The 22,060-nt window shown below is 38.6% G+C and overlaps 1 protein-coding gene across 1 annotated transcript in view; it reads right to left on the reverse strand.

Annotated features, from left to right (window-relative positions):
* Positions 1-22,060, reverse strand: part of KIF15 (kinesin family member 15) — a 167,600-nt gene that overhangs the window by 120,147 nt on the left and 25,393 nt on the right. Inside the window, exon 4 of the mRNA XM_057497184.1 lies at positions 9,320-9,396. Within this exon, the coding sequence (XP_057353167.1) occupies positions 9,320-9,396 (77 nt within the window). The remainder of the gene's footprint in view (positions 1-9,319; positions 9,397-22,060) is intronic.

Consider the following 22,060-nt stretch of genomic DNA (forward strand, 5'->3'; position numbering starts at 1 on the left):
CAATTTTTGCTACTCTAAATATTGCAATAAGTCTTTTCCCAAGCTCTGCTATTAAAAGATACTAAAATGTCTACATTTAAAATAATGCAAGTTTAAAACCCTTATGTTACAGGATTGATTTTTGTGTCTAGTGTCATATCTCTTGTGTTATCTCAAGAAACTGAAGTAAAAAGAAATTAAAAATAAAGAAGTTCATGTTGAAGACAGATGTCAATTAGACTGTCAGATGTCTTTAGCTTGGATTCATAACAAATATAAAACTTTGAATTTACTTTTTGATTAAATGCCTCAAAAAGGTACAAAACAGTATAGAATGATCTGGTTGTTTATCTCTTTCTTTCAGAAGTAGGAAAAAAAAGTTCTTTAGTAACTCCAAATGAGAAATGGAAATTGTTGAGTCGCCTCCTTGCCAATGAAGGGGGCACTATAAACAATTACTCTAGAATTGGGACTGTCTTAGATAAACCAGAAAGTACACTCAGCCAACCAATAAATTAAACACTCATTTCCCTCCAAGTATTTCTCATTTCTACTCTCAACTACCAAAAGCAATTTTCACTAAGTTATTAATGAATATTCCACAAATTAAACTTTACAATTAATACGCTTCAAAGAAAACAGTTCTGAAGATACATAATCTCTGGCAATTGTGGCTTTTATTTCAAATTCATTTTTGAACTTTACCACTCAAATGTTCTGTAAAAAAAAAAATCTTTTTTCCCTGAGAAGACATGAGAAAATAGCTACCTGCCTTACTGCTTAAGACAAAACTTTAGGTTCTGCAGAAAACAAATGTAAAATAAGCATTAAAAGCAAAGGCACATTTTCAAAGCAGTAGCTATACGTAATATGAGCCTAAGTGTTCTTAGCTACAGGACAAACAAAAAGCTGCACCTGCTCACAGTGAATTATAAAATTCACTGTAGCCTATTAAAAACCTCTAGTTCGGAACAAATTAGAAACTATTGCTAAAAGAAAAATTACACTACAAATCATATTGCTATTTATGAAATAAATCTGAAATGATACTTTACATAAATCTATCTTATACAACTGCCAAAGTTGTCAGAGTGCCTTCTGGACCTCAAGCTCACAGTCCAACATTAAAACTATAGCAATATTTTAAGACTGCCAACATTCAGAAAGACTCACTTTACATATATGTTTGGAAGACAATTTGGCAGTTTCTCATTAAGTTAATCATAGACTTCGCATATGGCCCAGCAATTGCATTCCTAGGTATTTACTAAAAATATCTGAAAATTTATGTTCATACAAAATCAACATTCAAATGTATATAGCAATTTTACTCATACTCACTAAAATCTGGAACCAATCAAGATATCCTTTAACAAGGGATCAGATAAACAAACGGTGATATATTCATACAGTAAAATACTACTCAGAAGAAAAAAAGCTATTGATGTATCCAACAGCAGAGATGAATCTTAATTCATTTTACTAAGAGAAAGGAGCCAGATCCAAAAAGCTACCAACTCCATTCATGTGACACTCTGGAAAAGGTGAAACTATAGGAAAGGAAAGTATTATTGGCATACCCGCATGACAGGGGTTTAGGGAAGGGGAAGTGGCAGACTACAAAGGGGACAATCCAGGGAAACCATTTTTTTTTTAAATATCGAGAATTTATCATGTCACAGTGAAAAGTCCTAGCCCAGTGACTAATGCACTCTACCCTAAGTCCCCATTCACATTATTGGGGGGAATAATTAATCTACAATTACATAAGGAACATTATGTTTACTAGACTCCCCTCTTCACAAAGTACCCCAAAATACCCCATTAGACACTGTCCATCAGCGTAGTAAGATGCTGTAAAATCATTACTTGTCTTTTCTATGTTGCACAGCCTTCCAGGTCCTCCGACCCACATTACACATGCTAATCATGAAGCCCCTTTCTTCTTCCCCCACCTACTCCCTCCCTTCCCACCCATCCTCCCCAGTCCCTTTCCCTTTGGTAACTGTTAGTCCATTCTTGGGTTCGGCGATTCTGCTGCTGTTTTGTTCCTTCAGTTTTTCTTCGTTCTTATATTCCACATATGAGTGAAATCATTTGGTATTTGCCTTTTTCCGCTTGGCTTATTTCACTGAGCATAATACCCTATAGCTCCATCCATGTTGTTGCAAATGGTAGGATTTGTTTTCTTCTTATGGCTGAGTAATATTCCATTGTGTATATGTACCACATCTTCTTTATCCATTCATCTGCTGATGGACACTTAGGTTGCTTCCATTTCTTGACTAATGTAAATAGTGCTGCGATAAACATAGGGGTGCATCTGTCTTTTCAAACTGGGCTGCTGCATTCTTAGTGTAAATTCCTAGAAGTGGGATTCCTAGGTCAAATGGTATGTTTATTTTGAGGTTTTTGAAGAACCTCCATACTGCTTTCCACAAGGTTGAACTAATTTATATTTCCACCAGCAGTAAAAGAGGGTTCCCCTTTATCCACAACCTCACCAACATTTGTTATTGTTTGACTTTTGGATGTGGCGACCCTTACTGGTGTGCAGTGATAACTCATTGTTTTAGTTTGCATTTCTCTGATGACAACCAATGTGGACCATCTTTTCATGTGTCTGCTGGCCATCTGAATTTCTTCTTTGGAGAATTGTCTGTTCAGCTCCTCCTCCCATTTTTTAATTGGATTATTCACTTTTTGCTTGTTGAGGGCCATGAGGTATTTATATATTTTGGATGTCAACCCTTTATCAGCTCTCTCATTTATGAAAATATTCTCCCATACTGTGGGATACCTTGTTGTTCTATTAATGGTGTACTTTGCTATACAGAAGTTTCTCAGTTTGATATAGTCCCACTTTTTCATTTTTGCTTTTGTTTCCCTTGCCCGGGGAGATACGTTCATGAAGAAGTCGCTCATGTTTATGTCCAAGAGATTTTTGCCTATGTGTTTTCTAGGAGTTTTATGGATTCGTGACTTACATTCAGGTCTTTGATCCATTTCGAATTTACTTTTGTGTATGGGGTTAGACAGTGATCCAGTTTCATTCTCTCACATGTACCTGTCAAGTTTTGCCAACACCAGCTGTTGAAGAGGCTGTCATTTCCCCATTGTATGTCCATGACTCCTTTATTGTATATTAATTGATCATATATGTTTGGGTTAATGTCTGGAGATCCTATTCTGTTCCACTGGTCTGTGGATCCGTTCTTGTGCCAGCACCAAATTGTCTTGATTACTGTGGCTTTGTAGTACAGCTTGAAGTTGGGGAGCGAGATCCCCCACTTTATTCTTCCTTCTCAGGATTGCTTCGGCTATTCGGGGACTTTGGTGGTTCCATATGAGTTTTTGAACTATTTGTTCCAGTTCATTGAAGAATGCTGTTCGTAATTTTATAGGGATTGCTTGAATCTGTAGATTGCTTTGGGCAGGATGGCCATTTTTACATTAATTCTTCCTAGCCAGGAGCATGGGATGAGTTTCCATTTGTTAGTGACCTCTTTAATTTCTCTTAAGAGTGTCTTATAGTTTTCTGGTTAAAGGACTTTCACTTCCTTGGTAAAGTTAATTCCTAGGTATTATACTCTTTTATAATACAATTGTGAATGCAATTGTTTTCCTGATTTCCCTTTCTATTAGTTCATTGTTAGTGTATAGGAAAGTCTCACATTTCTGTGTATTAATTTTGTATCCTGCAACTTTGCTGTATTCCGATATTGTTTCTAGTAGTTTTGGAGTGTAGTCTTTAGGGTTTTTTATGTACAATATCTTGTCATCTGCAAATAGTGACAGTTTAACTTCTTCTTTACCAATCTGGATTCCTTGTATTTCTTTGTTTTGTCTAATTGCCATGACTAGGACCTCCAGTACTATGTTGAATAACAGTGGGGATAGTGGGCAGCCCTGTCTTGTTCCCGATCTTAGAGGAAAGCTTTCAGCTTCTCGCTGTTCAGTATGATGTTGGCTGTGGGTTTGTCATATATGGCCTTTATTATGTTGAGGTACTTGCCCTGTATACCCATTTTTGTTGAGAGTTTTTATCATGAATGGATGTTCAATTTTGTAGAATGCTTTTTTCAGCGTCCATGGAGATGATCAGGTGGTTTTTGTCTTTCTTTTTGTTGATGTGGTGGATGATGTTGATGGATTTTCAAATGTTGTACCATCCTTGCATCCCTGAGATGAATCCCTCTTGGTCATGGTGTATGACCCTCTTTATGTATTTTTGAATTCGGTTTGCAAATATTTTGTTTAGTATTTTTGCACCTATGTTCATCAGGGATATTGGTCTGTAATTTTCTTTTTTGGTGGGGTCTTTGCCATGTTTTGCTATTAGGGTGATCCTGTCTTCATAGAATGAGTCGGGAAGTAATCCCTCCTCTTCTATTTTTTGGAAAACTTTAAGGAGAATGGTACCATTTATTATCCATATGTCTGATAAAACTCCACGGTAAATCCATCCGGCCCAGGAGTCTTGCTCTTCGATAGTTTTTTTATTATTGCTTCAATTTCATTGCTGTTAATTGGTCTGTTTAGATTTTCTGTTTCTTGCTTGGTCAGTCTTGGAAGGCTGTATTTTTCTAGGAAGTTGACCATTTCTTCCAGGTTTTCCAGCTTGTTTGCATATAGTTTTTTGTAGTATTCTCTAATAATTCTTTGTATTTCTGTGGGGTATGTTGTGATTTTTCCTTTCTCATTTCTGATTCTGTTTATTTGTGCAGATTCTCTTTTTCTCTTAATAAGTTTGGCTAGAGGCTTATCTATTTTGTTAATTTTCTCAAAGAACCAGCTCTTGGTTTCATTGATTTTCTCTATTGTTTTATTCTTCTCAATTTTATTTATTTCTTCCTGACCTCCATTATGTCCCTCTTTCTGCTAACTTTAGGCATCATTTGTTCTTCTTTTTCCATTTTCGATAATTGTGACATTAGACCATTCATTTCGGATTGTTCATCCTTCTTTAAATATGCCTGGAATGCTATATACTTTCTCCTTAAGACTGTTTTTGCTGCGTCCCACAGAAGTTGGGGCTTTGTGTTGTTGTTGTCATTTGTTTCCATATATTGCTGGATCTCCATTTTAATTTGGTCGTTGATCCATTGATTATTTAGGAGCATGTTGTTAAGCCTCCATGTGTTTGTGAGCCTTTTGTTTTCTTTGTACATTTTATTTCTAGTTTTATACATTTGTGGTCTGAGAAGTAGATTGGTAGAATTTCAACCTTTTGGAATTTACAGAGGCTGTTTTTGTGGCCTACTATGTGGTCTATTCTGGAGAATGTTCCATGTGCACGTGAGAAGAATGTGTATTCTGTTGCTTTTGGGTGTAGAGTTCTATAGATGTCTAGTAGGTCCATCTGTTCTAGTGTGTTGTTCAGTGCCTCTGTGTCCTTACTTATTTTCTGTCTGTTGGATCTGTCCTTTGGAGTGAGTGGTGTGTTGAAGTCTCCTAATATAAATGCATTGCATTCTATTTCCTCCTTTAATTCTGTTAGTATTTGTTTCACATATGTTGGTGCTCTTGTATTGGGTACATATTATTTATAATGGTTATATCCTCTTGTTGGATTGGCACCTTTATCATTATGTAATGTCCTTCTTTATCTCTTGTGACTTTCTGTTTTGAAGTCTATTTTCTCTGATACTAGTACTGCAACACCTGCTTTTTCCTCCCTGTTGTTTGCATGAATTATTTTTTTCCATCCCTTGACTTTTAGTCTGTGCATGTCTTTGGGTTTGAGGTGGGTCTCTTGTAAGCAGCATATAGATGGGTCTTGCTTTTTTATCTATACTATTACTCTGTGTCTTTTGATTGGTGCATTCAGTCCATTTACATTTAGGGTGATTATTTAAAGATATGTACTTATTGCCATTGCAGGCTTTAGATTCGTGGTTACCAAAGGTTCAAAGTTAGCTTCGTTACTATTTTACTGTCTAACTCAACTCGCTTATTGACGTATTATAAACACAGTGTAATGATTCTTTATTACTCTCCCTTCTTATTCCTCCTCCTCCATTCTTTATATGTTAGGTGTTTTATTTTATGCTCTTCTGTGTTTCCTTTAACTGCTTTTGTGGGTAGTTGATTTTAAATTTTGCCTTTAGTTGGTGTTTGATTCTTCTGCTTCCTTTGCTGTGATTTTATTTTATCCTGTTGACATCTATTTGGCCTTAGGAGTACTTCCATCTAGAGCAGTCCCTCTAAAATACCCTGTAGAGGAGGTTTTTGGGAGACAAATTCCCTCGACTTTTGCTTATCTGGGAATTGTTTAATCCCTCCTTCATATTTAAATGATAATTGTCCTGGATACACTATCCTTTGTTCAAGGCCCTTCTGTTTCATTGCATTAAATATATCATGCCATTCTCTTCTGGCCTGTAAGGTTTCTTTTGAGAAGTCTGATGATAGCCTGATGGGTTTTCCTTGGTAGGTGACCTTTTTCCTCTCTGGCTGCCTTTAATACTCTGTCCTTGTCCTTGATCTTTGCCACTTTAATTACTATGTGTGTTGGTGTTGTCCTCTTTGGGTCATTTGAGCAACTATTTCTTTCCCCAGTTTCAGGAAGTTTTCAGCACTTATTTCTTCATAGACACTTTCTATCCCTTTTTCTCTCTCTTCTTCTTCTGGTACCCCTATAATGCGAATATTGTTTCATTTGGATTAGTCACACAGTTCTCTTAATATTGTTTCATTCCTGGACATCCTTTTATCTCTTGCTGTCTCAGCTTCTGTGTTCCTGTTGTCTTATTTCTGTTACATTAATAGCCTCTTGTACCTCATCCAGTCTGCTTTTAAGTCCTTCCAAAGGTTGTTTTTTTTCTGTAATCTCCATCCTTAGCTCTTGCATATTTCTCTGGAAGTCCATCAGCATGTTTATGACCTTTATTTTGAATTCTTTCTTAGGAAGATTGGTTAAGTCTACCTCCCCAGGTTCCCTCTCTGGGGTGGATGTCTGTGATTCTAGTCTGGATCAAATTCTTCTGCCTTTTCATGGCGATAGAGGTAGTCATGGGCAGTTGGCACATGTGTCAGCTAGGAGAACAAAGTCACTTCCTGCTTGCTCCTCATCTTCCTCTCCTGGGAGAACAGCAACCCCTAGTGGCTTGTGCTGGGCAGCTGCACGCAGACGGGGTCTCTGATTCTTGCCCGGGTTGCTGTGGAGGAAATTCCGCACAGCTAATGTGGGCGTGGCCAGCCTCAGGCTGCTACTCCACTACGGCGGGGCCACGACAGAGGTAGAACTGGTGGGAGGCTGTTTATCGTCGTGAGGGGCCTCACAGCTGCGTGCTGCCCAGGTGGTTAGGGTGCCCGGAGTTCTCCGGGATTCCCAGCTGCTGAGCTGAGTGTGCCAGGACGCTTCCGTCCAGCTGGGTGGCTCCTGTCCCTTTAAGACTTTCAAAAAGCACTCGCTTTTCTTTTGTCGCAGGGGCACTGGCTGTGGGAACCCACTCACAGGTTTTACTATTCCATTTCTCTAGTATCCAGCACACCATGCACTGTGTGTCCCCAGTGCAGATGACTAGGGCTGGTATTTGGCAGTCCTGGGCTCCCTCTCCCTCCCCGCTCTGACTCCTCTCCTCATACAGGGGAGCTGGGGTAGGGCTGGTGCTCGGGTCCCACTGGGCCACGGCTTGTATCTTACCCCCTTCACAAGGCACTGGGTTCTCGCAGATGTAGATGTAGCCTGGCTGTTGTCCTGAATCTTCTGTCTGGTCTCTCTTTTAAGAACAGTTGTATTTATTGTATTTTCAAAAATATATATGGTTTTGGGAGGAGATTTCCGCTGCCCTACTCACACTGCCATCTTGGATCCACCCCCCAGGGGAACTTTTAAGGTAAAAGAATTGTTCTCTTTAGTATTAGCATAGTAAATATATGGGTCTGTGCATTTGTCAAAACACTATACAACTATACATCACAAAGGGCAAACTTTAAATTATGCCAACTAAATAAACCAGCAAAACACATCAACCAGGATGTTGGAGATCCCAGCATGGAGGGCACCTAACTGCTTTGTACAGGCATACATAACCGCACAGAACAGGGGAAGCAGGAAAGGGGCCGACCTAAGCAGTTTTGGAAATGAGCTTTTGACAGGGAGTTGTAAGGCTTAGAAAACAAAAAAGGGAACCATACGTAAACACTGTTTCAGTAAATCTGTTTCTCACAGGGATATAGGCTAACAATTCTGAAACTGTACGGAGTGGCTTCAATAAATAAGGGATAATAGAAGGTTGGAGCCATGTTTCTCACTGTCAACAAGGAAAATTACAGAAAAACAAAAAGGAAGGCTAGAATGAACTCATGCAAATTCTAAAGCATTGAATTAAGAGTTAGAGACATAAGTCTGAACTCATGGTTCACTTGATATACAGAAACAAGTGTAGATATGTCTACTTACATGAGTTATTGTATATGTGTATCTATTACCTGGCTCTGCTGAGAAGGCCTAGAAGCACTGACTCTCCAGTAGCAGAGTCAACAAAAACACCCAGGGCCCACATCCTGGTTCCTTAACCTCATTATCCAATAAAAGGAACCAGGGCTCCTTGGAGAAATGGCTGATTCTAGGCCTAGGACAGGGAAAATACAAGCTAAGCCAGGATCATTTTATAGCATCACAAAGTAAGGAAGTGCTCAGGAGAAACAAAATGACATGACATGCAAAAAGGACATAGAAAACAACCTCAAATAGTTCCCAATGGCCAAGTTACAACAAAACAATGTGAGCAACAAGATAAAAATAATGCAGCATTGGATTATAACCCAAAGCATAAAATAAATATGTATGAGTCTATACCATAGGAATAAATAACATAAATAGAAGGAGTAGGAGACAGATCTTCCTTGCAGAAGAATTCCAAATAATACATGCAGATGCTTTCCTCACCAGCAGGTAGTCTAATCCCCTTATCCTTATTATCCAGGAGGGATCAATCTAATCATATGAAGCCTTATAATTAGGGACACACACCCTGCCCACCCCTACCCCGACTGTAGTCAGAGGGAGACATGACTAAGAAAGAAAAGTTACAGTTGCACGGCTTGGAAAATTAAGAAAGGGGGCTGTAAGCTAAGTAATGTGAGTGGCCTTATAGATGGTAGAAAAGGCAAGGAAATGGAATTCTCCCCTAGTTTCCACAAAGGAATACAGGCCTGCTGACACTTTTCTTTTAGCTCAGTGAAACTCTTGTCAGACTTCTGATTTATAGAACTGCAAAATACATTTGTGTTGTTTCAATGCACTAAGTTTGTGGTAATATGTTAGAGCAAACACAGGAAACAAACAGAGGTATTACTGTACCCTTGTATGAAGACACAGTCAACAACTTACTATGCAAAGATGGTACCATTATAGCCGCTCAAGCAAGACTCCACAATATGTTTGGCCACCATTGAGAAAACAGACTCCTATGAACATAAGCACCAAATACATTAATATCACATAAAAATAAAAACATTTTTCCTAAACTACATTCTAAAATATAACAATAAAAAGTGTGTGCTTAGATTTTTAATCCTGGTAACATAAAAATTACATCCACTATAGAAAAATGGCTAAAACATTTAAGATGAAAAAACTTCAAGCATAATAATTATGTCCACTGATGGCCACACAATTATATATATATATATATATATATATATATATATATATATATATATATATATACAGGGTTTATACAGAATTTTGCTTAGCATACTGCATGCAAATATTATACTGCAATTAGCATAAAATCATAGCCCTATATGTTCTTCAGGTTTTTCTCACAAGTCTGTACTAAATAATTTGACTTATTTTTTTAATTTTTTTATTTTGCTATCATAAATGGACAATTACATGAACAACATTATGATTACTATACTTCCCCTATTATCAGGTCCCCACCATATACCCCATTACAGTCACTGTCCATCAGTGTAGTAAGATGCTATAGAATCACTACTTGTCTACTTGTAGTGCCTTCCCTGTGTCTCCTATTCCTATATTATACATGCTAATCATAATGTCCCTTTTTCCCCCCTTATCCCTCACTTCCCACCCATTATCCCCAATACATAGCTTTTTGGTAACAGTTAGTCCATTATTGGGTTCTGTGAGTCTGTAGCTGTTCTGTTCCTTCAGTTTTTGCTTTATTCTTATACTCCACAGATGAGTAAAATCATCTGATACTAGTCTTTCTCCACCTCACTTATTTCACTGAGCATAATACCCTCTAGCTCCACCCATCTTGTTGCAAATGGTAGGATTGGTTTTCTTCTTATGGCTGAATAATATTCCATTCTGTATATGTACCACATCTTCTTTATCCATTCATCAACTGATGGACACTTAGGTTGTTTCCATTTCCTGGCTATTGTAAAATAGTGCTGCAGTAACATAGGGGTGCATAAGTCTTTTTCAAACTGGGCCCCGGCATCTGAAAAGGTGTGACGTGATATCTCATTTCAGTTTTAACTTGCATTTCTCTGATGATTAGGGATGTGGAGTATCTTTTCATGTGCCTGTTCTTAGGTAGTTTTTTGATTACCAATTCAATTTCATTCCTGGTAATTGGTCTATTCAGATTTTCTGTTTCTTCCTGGGTCAGACTTGGAAGGTTGTATTTTTCTAGAAAGTTGTCCATTTCTTCTAGGTTATCCAGTTTGTTAACATAATTTTTCATAGTATTCTCTCATAATTCTTTGTATTTCTGTGGTGTCTGTAGTGATTTTTCCATTCTCATTTCTGATTCTGTACATGTGTGCAGACTCTCTTTTTTCCTTGATAAGTCTGGCTAGGGGTTTATCTTTATTTTTGCAAAGAACCAGCCCCTGCTTTCATTCATTCTTTCAATTGTTTTATTCTTCTCAAATTTATTTATTTCTGCTCTAATCTGTATTATGTCCCTTGTTCTACTGACTTTGGGCCTCATTTGTTCTTCCTTTTCTCGTTTCATTCATTGTGAGTTTAGACTGTTCATTTGGGATTGTTCTTCTTTCCTGAGGTAGGCCTGTATTGCAATATACTTCCCTCCTAGCATGGCCTTCGCTGTGTCCCACAGATTTTGCGGTGTTGAATTATTATTGTCATTTGTCCCCATATATTGCTTGATCTGTTTTTATTTGGTCATTGATCCATTGATTATTTAGGAGCATGTTATTAATTTTCCATGTGTTTGTGGGCTTTTTCATTTTCTTTGAGTAATTTATTTCTAGTTTCATACCTTTGTGATCTGAGAAGCTGGTTGGTACAATTTCAATATTTTGAATTTATTGAGGCTCTTTTTGTGGCTTAGTATGTGATCTATTCTTGAAAATGTTCCATGTGCACTTAAGAAAAATGTGTATCCTATTGCTATTGGATAAAGTGTTCCATAGATGTCCGTTAGGTCCATCTGTTCTAATACGTTGTTCAGTGCCTCTGTCTCTTTATTTTCTGTCTGGTTGATCTGTCCTTTTGAGTGAATGGTGTGTTGAAGTCTCCTAAAATGAATCCATTGCATTCTATTTCCCCCTTTATTTCTGTTAGTATTTGTTTTACATATGTAGGTGATCCTGTGTTGTTTGCATAGAAATTTATAATAGCTATATCCTCTTGTTGGACTGACCCCTTTATCATTATGTAATATCCTTTGTCTCGTTATTTTCTTTGTTTTGAAGTCTAATTTGTCTAATAAAAGTACTGCAACTCCTGCTTTTTTCTCACTATGAGTTGCATGAAATTTCTTTTTCCATCCCTTTACTTTTCAGTCTGTGTATGTCTTTGGGTTTGAAGTCTCTTATAGGCAGCATATAGATGGTTCGTGTTTTTTTATCCATTCATTGACTCTACGTCTTTTGATTGGTGCAGTCAGACCATTTACATTTAGGGTGATTATCGATAGGTATGTACTTATTGCCATTACAGGCTTTAGGTTAATGGTTACCAAAGGTTCAGGGGTAATTCCCTTACTATCCAACAGTCTAATTTAACTCAGTTCGTGTGGTATTACAAACACAACCTAAAGGTTCTTCCCCCCACCCCCCTTTTTCTTCATCCTCTATTCTTTATATACTAGGTATCATATTCTGTACTCTTTGTCTACACCTTGATTGACTTCAGAGGTAGTTTATTTGATTTTACATCTGTTTAGTAATTAATTGTTCTACTTTTCTGGGATTTTATTTCCCCTTGTGACATGTATTTAGCCTAGGAATATTTCCATCTATAGCAGTCCCTCCAAAATGCACTGTAGAGGTGGTTTGTAGGAGGTAAATTTTCTCAACTTTTGCTTATCTGTAAATTGTTTAATCCTTCCCTCAAATTTATATGTTAACCTTGCCAGGTGGAGTCTTCTCGGTTTGAGGCCCTTCTGCTTCATTGCACTAAATATATCCTGCCCCTCCCTTGTGCACTGTAAGGTTTCTGTTGAGAAATCTGATGATAGCCTGATGGGTTTTCCTTTGTATGTGATCTTTTTCTCTCTCTGGCTGCTTTTAAAAGTCTGTCTTTATCCTTCATCTTTGACATTTTAATTATTATATGTCTTGATGTCTTCCTTGGGTCCCTTGTGTTGGGAGATCTGTGTACCTCCATGGCTTGATAGGCTATCTCCTTCCCCAGATTGGGGAAGTTTTCAGCAATTACCTCCTCAAAGACACTTTCTATCCCTTTTTATCTCTCTTCTTCTGGTACCCCTATAATGCATATATTGTTCCATTTGGATTGGTCACACAGTTCTCTCAATATTCTTTCATTCTGAGAGATCCTTTTTTCTCTCTGTGCCTCAGCTTCTTTGTATTCCTCTTCTCTAATTTATATTCCATTTACTGTCTCTTGTACTACGTCTAATCTGCTTTTAAATCCCTCCATTGTATGTTTCATTTCAGATATGGAATTTAATGATTGAATCTCCATCTTAAATTCATCCCTGAGTTCTTGAATATTTTTCTGTACCTCCATGAGCATGTTTATAATATTTTAAACTCTCTTTCAGGAAGATTGGTGAGTTCAGTTTCATTTGGCCCTTTTACTGGGGTTTGTGAAATTTTGGCCTGAACCAGGTTCCTTTGACGTTTCATATTTCTATGTGGTGCCCACTACTGCCCAGAAGCTCCAGTCTCTGGAGCTGCTCAGCCCCTAGAGTGAGGTTGGGGGTGGTAGGGGAGCAGCGCTGGTGCCTGGGGGGAGAAAAGAGCTGTTTCCTGATTCCCATCTGCCGTGCCTGTCTCCAGTATCAGAGCCAGTGGTCTGAGCACACAGGTGTAAGCCTCTGTGCTTGGCATCTCTAGCTGTTGTAGGCGGGGCCTCCCTCTGACTGGCCTGATGCCAGCACAGAGACTGCAGGTTTGCGAACCTGTGCCGGCAGGCCAGGAGGAAGGCTCGGCAGGGAGCATGTCACAGTAGGGGGCCTCAGAGCTAAGTAGACAACCAGGGGGATGGAGCACCTGAAGCTCCTCCAAGTTCCCAACCTGCTGGGCAGAGCGCACCCAGACAACTTTGTCCAGTTCTCCCTTCTCCCATGCAGCAAGCTCCGTACAAACCCCGCTCTTTCAGCAGCCCTCTCGCTGCTAGGAAGCCTGTCAGACTGCCTGCCTTTCCTCTGACACAGAGTGGCCGGATGTGGATCCCTGTCCTCCATAAACGGCTGCAATCTCAGTCTCTCAAGCACTCTGCCTGTCCCTGCTCCCCAATCCAAGCAACCTCCAGAGCACCACACAATGTAGGTTTGTGTCCAAACCGAACTCCCAGAGCTGGGTGTTGAGCAGTTCTAGGCTTCCACTCCCCCGCTCCATTTCTCTTCCTCCTGCCAGTGAGCTGGGGTCAGGGAAGGGCCTGAGTCCCGCTGGATCAAGGCTTTGGTACATTACCATTTTGTGAGGTCTGCTCTGTTCATGAGGTCTGCATGCAGTCTAGTGTAGCCTTCTTTCCTGTTGCTGTTTTAGGGCTAGTTGTATTAACTATATTTTTGCACTATGCGTAGTTTTGGGAGGAATTTTCTGTCTCACCTCTCATGCCACCATCTTGAATCGAATCTCTTATTTTTATTTTTACGTGTTAAGTAGATCCATTTTATCAAAAGGAAGAATTCCTAGACCCACAATGCCTACCTAATACAGCAGACACATGCCATCAAGCACCTGAAATGTGGCTAGGTCAACTAAGATTGCTGTATGTGTGAAATACATACCAGATTTAGAAGATGGAGCATGAATAAGAATGGAAAATATCTCATTAACAATTTGCTTTATATTGATTACATGTAGAAATATTTTGATTACACTGAATTAAATAAAATAAAGAATTACACTGAATTAAATAAAATAAAGAATTAAAATTAATTTTACTTATTGTTTTTACTTTTAAATGTGGCTACTAGAAAATTTTAAATTATGTATGTAACTTACTTTATAGTTCCATTGTCCAGCCATGTCCTAGATAGTTAGAAAAAAGATCTAAAGATCTAAATGTCTCACCAAAAACATCCATATGTATAAAGACGAATAGATCAAGATCTATGATGTCCAATACAGTAACTGTTAGCCATATATAGCAATTTAAATTTAAATTAATTAAACCAAACTGAAAAGTCAGATCCTCAGATGCACTTTCAGTGCTCAAAAGCCACATGTGATTAGTACATCTGAGAAACTAAATTGTATTTAATGTGAACTTAAATAGCCACATTTAGCTAAATGCTACTGTAATGGACAGTACAAATATAGGACATTGCCATCATTATAGAAAGTCTATTGGATAGTGCTGACTAGATCTTAACTAAATTGTCTTAGGTAGAAAAGCACTGGTTGACATCGTAGTAACCTTAAATCTGTCAAGCTCCACTATGGACTGAATGCTTGTGTAATCCCCACAATTCATGTTGAAACCCTAATCCCCAAAGGGATGGTATCTGGATATGAGACCTTTGGGAGATAATTCGGTCAGAAGGGGAGAGCTGTCTTCTGGAGTAGTGCCCTCATAAGAAGAGACATAAGTAGTGGCAGAGAAAAAGATGATGGAGCAGGAAGTCAAGGCAGAAACTTCCTCCCAAAAACACATAAAAGAAGAAATTACAGCAAATACAGCTAAACCTGAAAACCTGAAGACTGCAGAACAGACCACATATACCCAGGGAAGAAAAAAGACCCACAGAAAAGGGTAAAGTAGCAGAGCTATGATCAAGCAGGACCCAAGCCCTCCCCAAACCCAACCCCACAGGCAGGAGGAAGAGGAACAAAGCAGGGAGGGGATGGGAGCCCAGGAACACTGCACACCTGGCCCTGGAGGTCTGCTCTGGGAACACGAATCCACATTGCATTAGGTTCTGGTGATAAGTGGGGATGGACACCATGAAGAGGTAGGAAGACTGTGGGAGGCTGAGACTCCAGCTGCTTGTGGAGGCCAGGCATGCTCCATGGGCCCTGAGACCCAAAGTAAGGGTGGCAGTTTGAAAGACTTGTCAGTAATGGGAGGGGTGCCAGAGAGGCAAGGGTTGGAAGGAGTACTCTCTGCAGGAGAAAGGGCAGGTGGATGATAGCTCCCCGGCCCTACCTCAGCCCAACAGTTCAGACATTCTTGGAAGATCCAGATGCTCCATCCCTATCAATGGCAACTCAACCCTAAGGCACCTCCCTGCATGCACTATCGGCAAGCCAACATACTTCACTGAGCAGCAACAGCAGCTCTGCTGCCTGGCAGACTGAGGGAGACTCTCCCAGCTTTCTTGCACTGTTTCAGCACAACGGGAGAGGTGCCAGCTGGAGCCAGCCCTGGAGTATCCTCCTCCCCGCAAGTGTACAGGCCCAGTGATGCCCATCCTGCCCTGCTGCACAGCTGCATAGCTGCACAATGGGCCCGCCAAACCCATTAACTGTGCAGCCCCACCATCGATGCAGGACAGAAAGAGGTGGTCTACCCACAGCAATCCCAGGAGAGGTTTCTGCTCAGATCACAAAGACAGCTGAAGCGAAATGCTGGAAGACTCATACAACAGTGGACTTGGTTCACGATGGAAGACAGAAAGGCAGCCTGTCCACTGCACACCAAGAACAGCTCCTACAAAGTAGAATCTAGCATGGGAGAGTCTTGAGCCTCTGGGCACCCAGGACACCTCCTTCATGATGCCATTACTCTATGGGCCGGGAACCATAGCAGATATGTGTAATACAAAGGAAGAAACATAAAACCCTGAACAAGACACAAGAAAGAGAGCTAAATGAAACAGAGATCACCAACTTCTTGATAACATTTAAAAGTCAAAAGTCATACATATGCTCACTGATTAACAAAAAAATATTCAAGACCTCAGGAAGGACTTCAACAAAGAGACAGAAGAGCTGAAAAAGATTCTCTCAAAGCTGAAGAATATAATAGCTGAAATGAAGCACATGATGGAGGGACAGAAGAGAAGATTACTGCAAGTAGAGGAGACAGCCAATGACATGGAAGTTAGAGAACAGGAACGCAAAGAAGCTGAGGAAAGAAGAGAAAAAAGGATCTCTGGAATGAAAGAATGACAAGAGAGTGGTGTAACCAATCCAACCAGAACAATATTCACATAATAGGGATGTAAGACGGAGAATAGAGACAGTCTCTTTGAGGAAATAATTGTTGAAAACATCCCCAAACTGGAAGACAACACCAAGACATACAATAATTAAAATGGCAAACATCAAGGATAAGGAGAGAGTACTGAAAGCAGCAAGATGGAGAAAAAAGATTACTTATAAAGAAAACCCCATTAGGCTGTTGGCAGACTTCTCAACAGAAACTTTACAGGCCAGAAGGGAGTGGCATGAAATATTTACTGTACTGAAACACAAGGACCATCAACCAAGAATTCTCTACCCAAAAAGGTTATCATTTAAATTTGAAACAAGGATTTAAGTAATTTACAAATAAACAAAATTTGAAGGAATTCACTACTGAGCCAACCTTACAGGATATGTTAAAGGCACTGCTGTAGATCGAAATGTTCCTAAACCAGTGTTCACCAGTGAAAATAACCCCACAAAAAAGTTAAGTAGACCAATTAATTACAGAGAAAGTACAAAATTAAAACCAAAGCAAAATCAGTCAAGGGATACACAAAAAGTGCAGATTATGAAATCTAATACATAAAGTCTGGAGTAGGAAGAAGGGAAAAAAATATCTTAAATTGTGTTTGGAATGGAGTAATCAGCAACTTAATATAGATTACTATATAATAAGGAAGTTATGCTTGAACCTTTTGTAACCACAAAACTAAGGACAACAATAGATACACAAAAAAAATCTCAAAAGAGAAATCTAATCACAACATTAAAGAAAACCATCACAATAAGAGAATAAGAAACAAAGAGAGGAACAGGAATAAATCAAACAGAAAACAATTAAGAAAATGGCAATAAGCAATAAGCATATACCTATCAATAATTACCTTAAATGAAACTGAACTAAATGGACCAAACCAAAGATAAACAGTGACAGAATGGATAAAGAAAGAAGACTCATCTAAATGTCACCTACAAGAGACTCATATTTTTTTTTTGGTACCATTAATGTACAATTACATGAGCAACAATATGTATACTAGACTCCTCCCATCACCAAGTTCCCCCCACATACACCAGGGCAGTCACTGTCCATCAGCATAATAAAATGTGTAGAATCAATACTTCTCTGTGTTGTACAGCCCTCCCTGCCCCCACCACCACATTATACATGCTAATCATAATGTACCCTTTCTTCCACACCCCTTATACCTCCCTTCCCACACATTCTCCCCAGTCCCTTTTCCTTTGGTAACTTCAAGTCCATTCTTGGGTTCTGTGAGTCGGCTGCAGTTTTATTCCTTCAGTTTTCTCTTTGTGCTTATTTCCACAGATGAGTGAAATCATTTGATACTTTTCTTTCTCTGCCTGGCTTATTTCACTGAGCATAATACCCTCTAGCTCCATCCATCATGTTGCAAAGGGTAGGATTTGACATTTTCTTATGGCTAAATGATATTCCATTATGTATATGTACCATGTCTTCCTTATCCATTCATCTACTCATGGACACTTAGGTTGCTTCCATTTCTTGGCTAGTGTAAATAGTGCTGCAATAAACATAGGGGTGCATATGTCTTTTTCAAACTGGGCTGCTGAATTCTTAGGGTAAATTCCAAGAAGAGGAATTTCTGGGTGAAATGGTATTTCTATTTTGAGCTTTTTGAGGAACCTCCATACTACTTTCCACAATGGTTGAACTAGTTTACATCCCCACCAGCAGTGTAGGAGGGTTCCCCTTTCTCCACAACCTCGCCAACATTTGCTGTAATTTGTCTTTTGGATGGTGGCGATCCCTACTGGTGTAAGGTGGTATCTCATTGTGTTTTTAATTTGCATTTCTCTGATGACTAGCGATGTGGAGCATCTTTTCATGTGACTGTTGGCCATCTGAATTTCTTCTTTGGAGAAGTGCCTGTTCAGATCCTGCGCCCATTTTTTAACAGGATTATTAGCTTTTTGTTTGTTGAGGTGCATGAGCTCTTTACATATTTTGGATGTCAACCCTTTATTGGATTTCTCATTTATGAATATATTCTCCCATACTGTAGGATCCCTTATTGTTGTATTGATGGTATCTTTTGCTGTACAAAAGCTTTTCAGCTTGATATAGTCCCACTTATTCATTTTTCCTTTTTTGTTTCCCTTGCACGGGGAGATATGTTCATGAAGAAGTTGCCCATGTTTACGTCCAAGAGATTTTTACCTATGTCATTTTCAAAGAGTTTTATGGTTTCATGACTTACATTCAGGTCTTTGATCCATTCTCAGTTTACTTTTGTGTATGGGGTTAGATAGTGATCCAGTTTCATTCCCTTATATGTATCTGTCCAGTTTTGCCAGCACCAGCTATTGAAGAGGCTGTCATTTCCCCATTGTATGTCCATGGCTCCTTTATCATATATTAATTCACCAATGTTTGGGTTGATATCTGGAGTCTCTATTCTGTTCCAATGGTCCGTGGGTCTGTTCTTGTGCCAGTACCAAATTGTCTTGATTACTGTGGCTTTGTAGTAGAGCTTGACGTTAGGTAGAGAGATACCCCCTGCTTTATTCTTCCTTCTCAGGATGGCTTTGGTTATTCGGGGTCTTTTGTGGTTCCATATGAATTTTAAAACTATTTGTCCCAGTTCATTGAAGAATGCTCTTGGTATTTTGATAGGCATTGCATTGAATCTGTAGACAGGTTGCTTTAGGCAGGACAGCCATTTTGACAATATTAATTCTTCCTAGCCAAGAACATGGGATGAGTTTCCATTTGTCAGTGTCCTCTTTAATTTCTCTTAACAGTGCCTTGTAATTTTCAGTGTATAGGTCTTTCACTTCCTTGGTTAGGTTTATTCCCAGGCATTTTATTGTTTTTGATGCATTGTGAATGGAATTGTTTTCCTAATTTCTCTTTCTGCTAGTTCCTTGTTAGTGTAAAGGAGTGCAACAGATTTCTATGTATTAATTTTGTGTCCTGCAACTTTGCTGAATTTGGATATAAGTTCTAGTAGTTTTGGAATTAAGTCATTAGGGTTTTGTACGTACAATTATCATGTCATCTGCAAATAATGAGTTTGACTTCTTCTTTAACAATCTGAATGCCTTGTATATCTTTGTTTTGTCTGATTGCCATGGCTAGGACCTCCAGTACTATGTAGAATAACAGTGGGGAGAGTGGGCATCCCTGTCTTGTTCCCAACCTTAGAGGAAAAACTTTCAGCTTCTCGCTGTTAAGTATGATGTTGGCTGTGGGTTTGTCATATATGCCCTTATTATGTTGAGGTACTTACCCTCTATACCCATTTTGTTGAGAGTTCTTATCATGAATGAATGCTGAATTTTGTCGAATACTTTTTCAGCATCCATGGAGATGATCATGTGGTTTTTGATCCTCTTTTTGTTGATGTGGAGGATATTGTTGATGGATTTTCTAATGTTGCGCCATCCTTGCATCCCTTTGATGAATTCCACTTGATCATGGTGTATGATCCTCTTGTATTTCTGAATTCAGTGTGCTAATATTTTGTTGAATATTTCTGCATCTATGTTCATCAGGGATATTGGTGTGTAATTTTCTTTTTTTGTGGGGTCTTTGTCTGGTTTTGATATTAGAGTGATGCTGGCTTCATAGAATCAGTTTGGAAGTATTACCTCCTCTTCTATTTTTCAGAAAACTTTAAGAAGCATGGCATTATGTCTTCTCTATATGTCTGATAAAATTCAGTGGTGAATCCATCTGGAGCAGGGTTTTTTTTCTTGGGTAGTTTTTTGATTACCTGGTAATTGGTCTATTTAGACTTTCTGTTTCTTCCTTGGTCAGTCTTGGAAGGTTGTATTTTTCTAGGAAGCTGTCCATTTCTTCTAGGTTTTCCAGCTTGTTAGCATATAGATTTTCATAGTATTCTCTAGTAGTTCTTTGTATTTCTATCGGGTCTGCCATGATTTTTCCTTTCACATTTCTGATTCTGTTGATATGTGTAGATTCTCTTTTTCTCTTAATAAGTCTGGCTAGGGGCTTATCTAATTTGTTTATTTTCTCAAAGAACCAGCTCTTGGTTGCCCTGATTTTTTCTATTGTTTTATTCTTCTCAATTATATTTTTTTCTTCTCTGATCTTTATTATGTCTCTCCTTCTGCTGACTTTGGGGTTCCTTTGTTCTTTTTCCAGTTTCAATAATTGTGACATTAGACTATTCATTTGGCATTATTCTTCCTCCTTTAAATAGGCCTGGATTGCTATATACTTTCCTCTTAGAACTGCCTTTGCTGCATCCCACAGAAGTTGGGGCTTTGTGTGTTGTTGTCATTTGTCTCCATATATTGATCTGTTTTAATTTGGACATTGATCCATTGATTATTTAGGAGCATGTTGTTAAGCCTCCATGTGTTTGTGAGCCTTTTTGTTTTATTTGTACAATTTATTTCTAGTTTTACACCTTTGTGGTCTGAGAAGTTGGTTTGTAGAATTTCAATGTTTTTTGAATTTACTGAGGCTCTTTTCATGGCCTAATATGTGGTCTATTCTGGAAAATGTTCCATGTGCACTTGAGAAGAATGTGTATCCTGTTGCTTTTGAGTGTAGAGTTCTATAGGTGTCTGTTAGGTCCATCTGTTCTAGTGTATTGTTCAGTGCCTCTGTGTCCATACTTATTATCTGTCTGGTTGATTTGTCCTTTGGAGTGAGTGGTGTGTTCTTGAAGTGTCCTAGAAAGAATGCACTGCATTCTATATCCTCCTTTAATTCTGTTAGTATTTGTTTCACATATGTTGGTGTTCCTGTATTTGGTGCATATATATTTCTAATGGTTATATCCTCTTGTTGGACTGACCCCTTTATCATTACATAATGTCCTTCTTTACCTCTTGTTACTTCCTTTGTTTTGAAGTCTAATTTGTCTGAAACAAGTACGGCAACACCTGCTTTTTTCTCCCTGTTGTTTGCATGAAATATCTTTTTCCATCTCTTCACTTTTAGTCTGTGTATGTCTTTGGGTTTGAGATGAGTAAGAGACTCATTTTAGATTCAAAGACATAGACAGACTTAAAGTGAAGGAATTGAGAAGGTATTTCATGCAAATAATAGGGAGAAAAAAGCAGGACTAACAGTACTTGTATCAGACAAAATAAATTTCAAAACAAAGTAACCAGAGACAAAGAAGGACATTACATAATGATAAAGGGGTCAGTCCAATAATAGGATATAACCATTATAAATATCTACACACCCAACATAGGAGCACCTACATATGTGAAATAAATACTAACAGAATTAAAGGGGGAAATAGATGGCAACACATTCATTTTAGGAGACTTTTAACACACCATTCACATCAATAGACTAACCAACCAGACAGAAAATAAATAAATGAGACACATGCCCTGAACAAAAAATTATATCAAATGGACTTAAAAAACCAATACAGAACATTCCACCCAAAAGCAGCAGGACACGTGTTTTTCAACTGTGCATGGAACATTCTCCAGAATAGATCACATAGCAGGCCACAACAAGAGCCTCAGTGAATTTTAAAAGGCTGAACTTGAATCAAACAGCTTCTCAGGGAACAATGATATGAAACTAGAAATAAATTAC

Source organism: Manis pentadactyla, chromosome 1, assembly GCF_030020395.1.
Source record: "Manis pentadactyla isolate mManPen7 chromosome 1, mManPen7.hap1, whole genome shotgun sequence".
In the NCBI taxonomy this organism is placed as follows: domain Eukaryota; kingdom Metazoa; phylum Chordata; class Mammalia; order Pholidota; family Manidae; genus Manis; species Manis pentadactyla.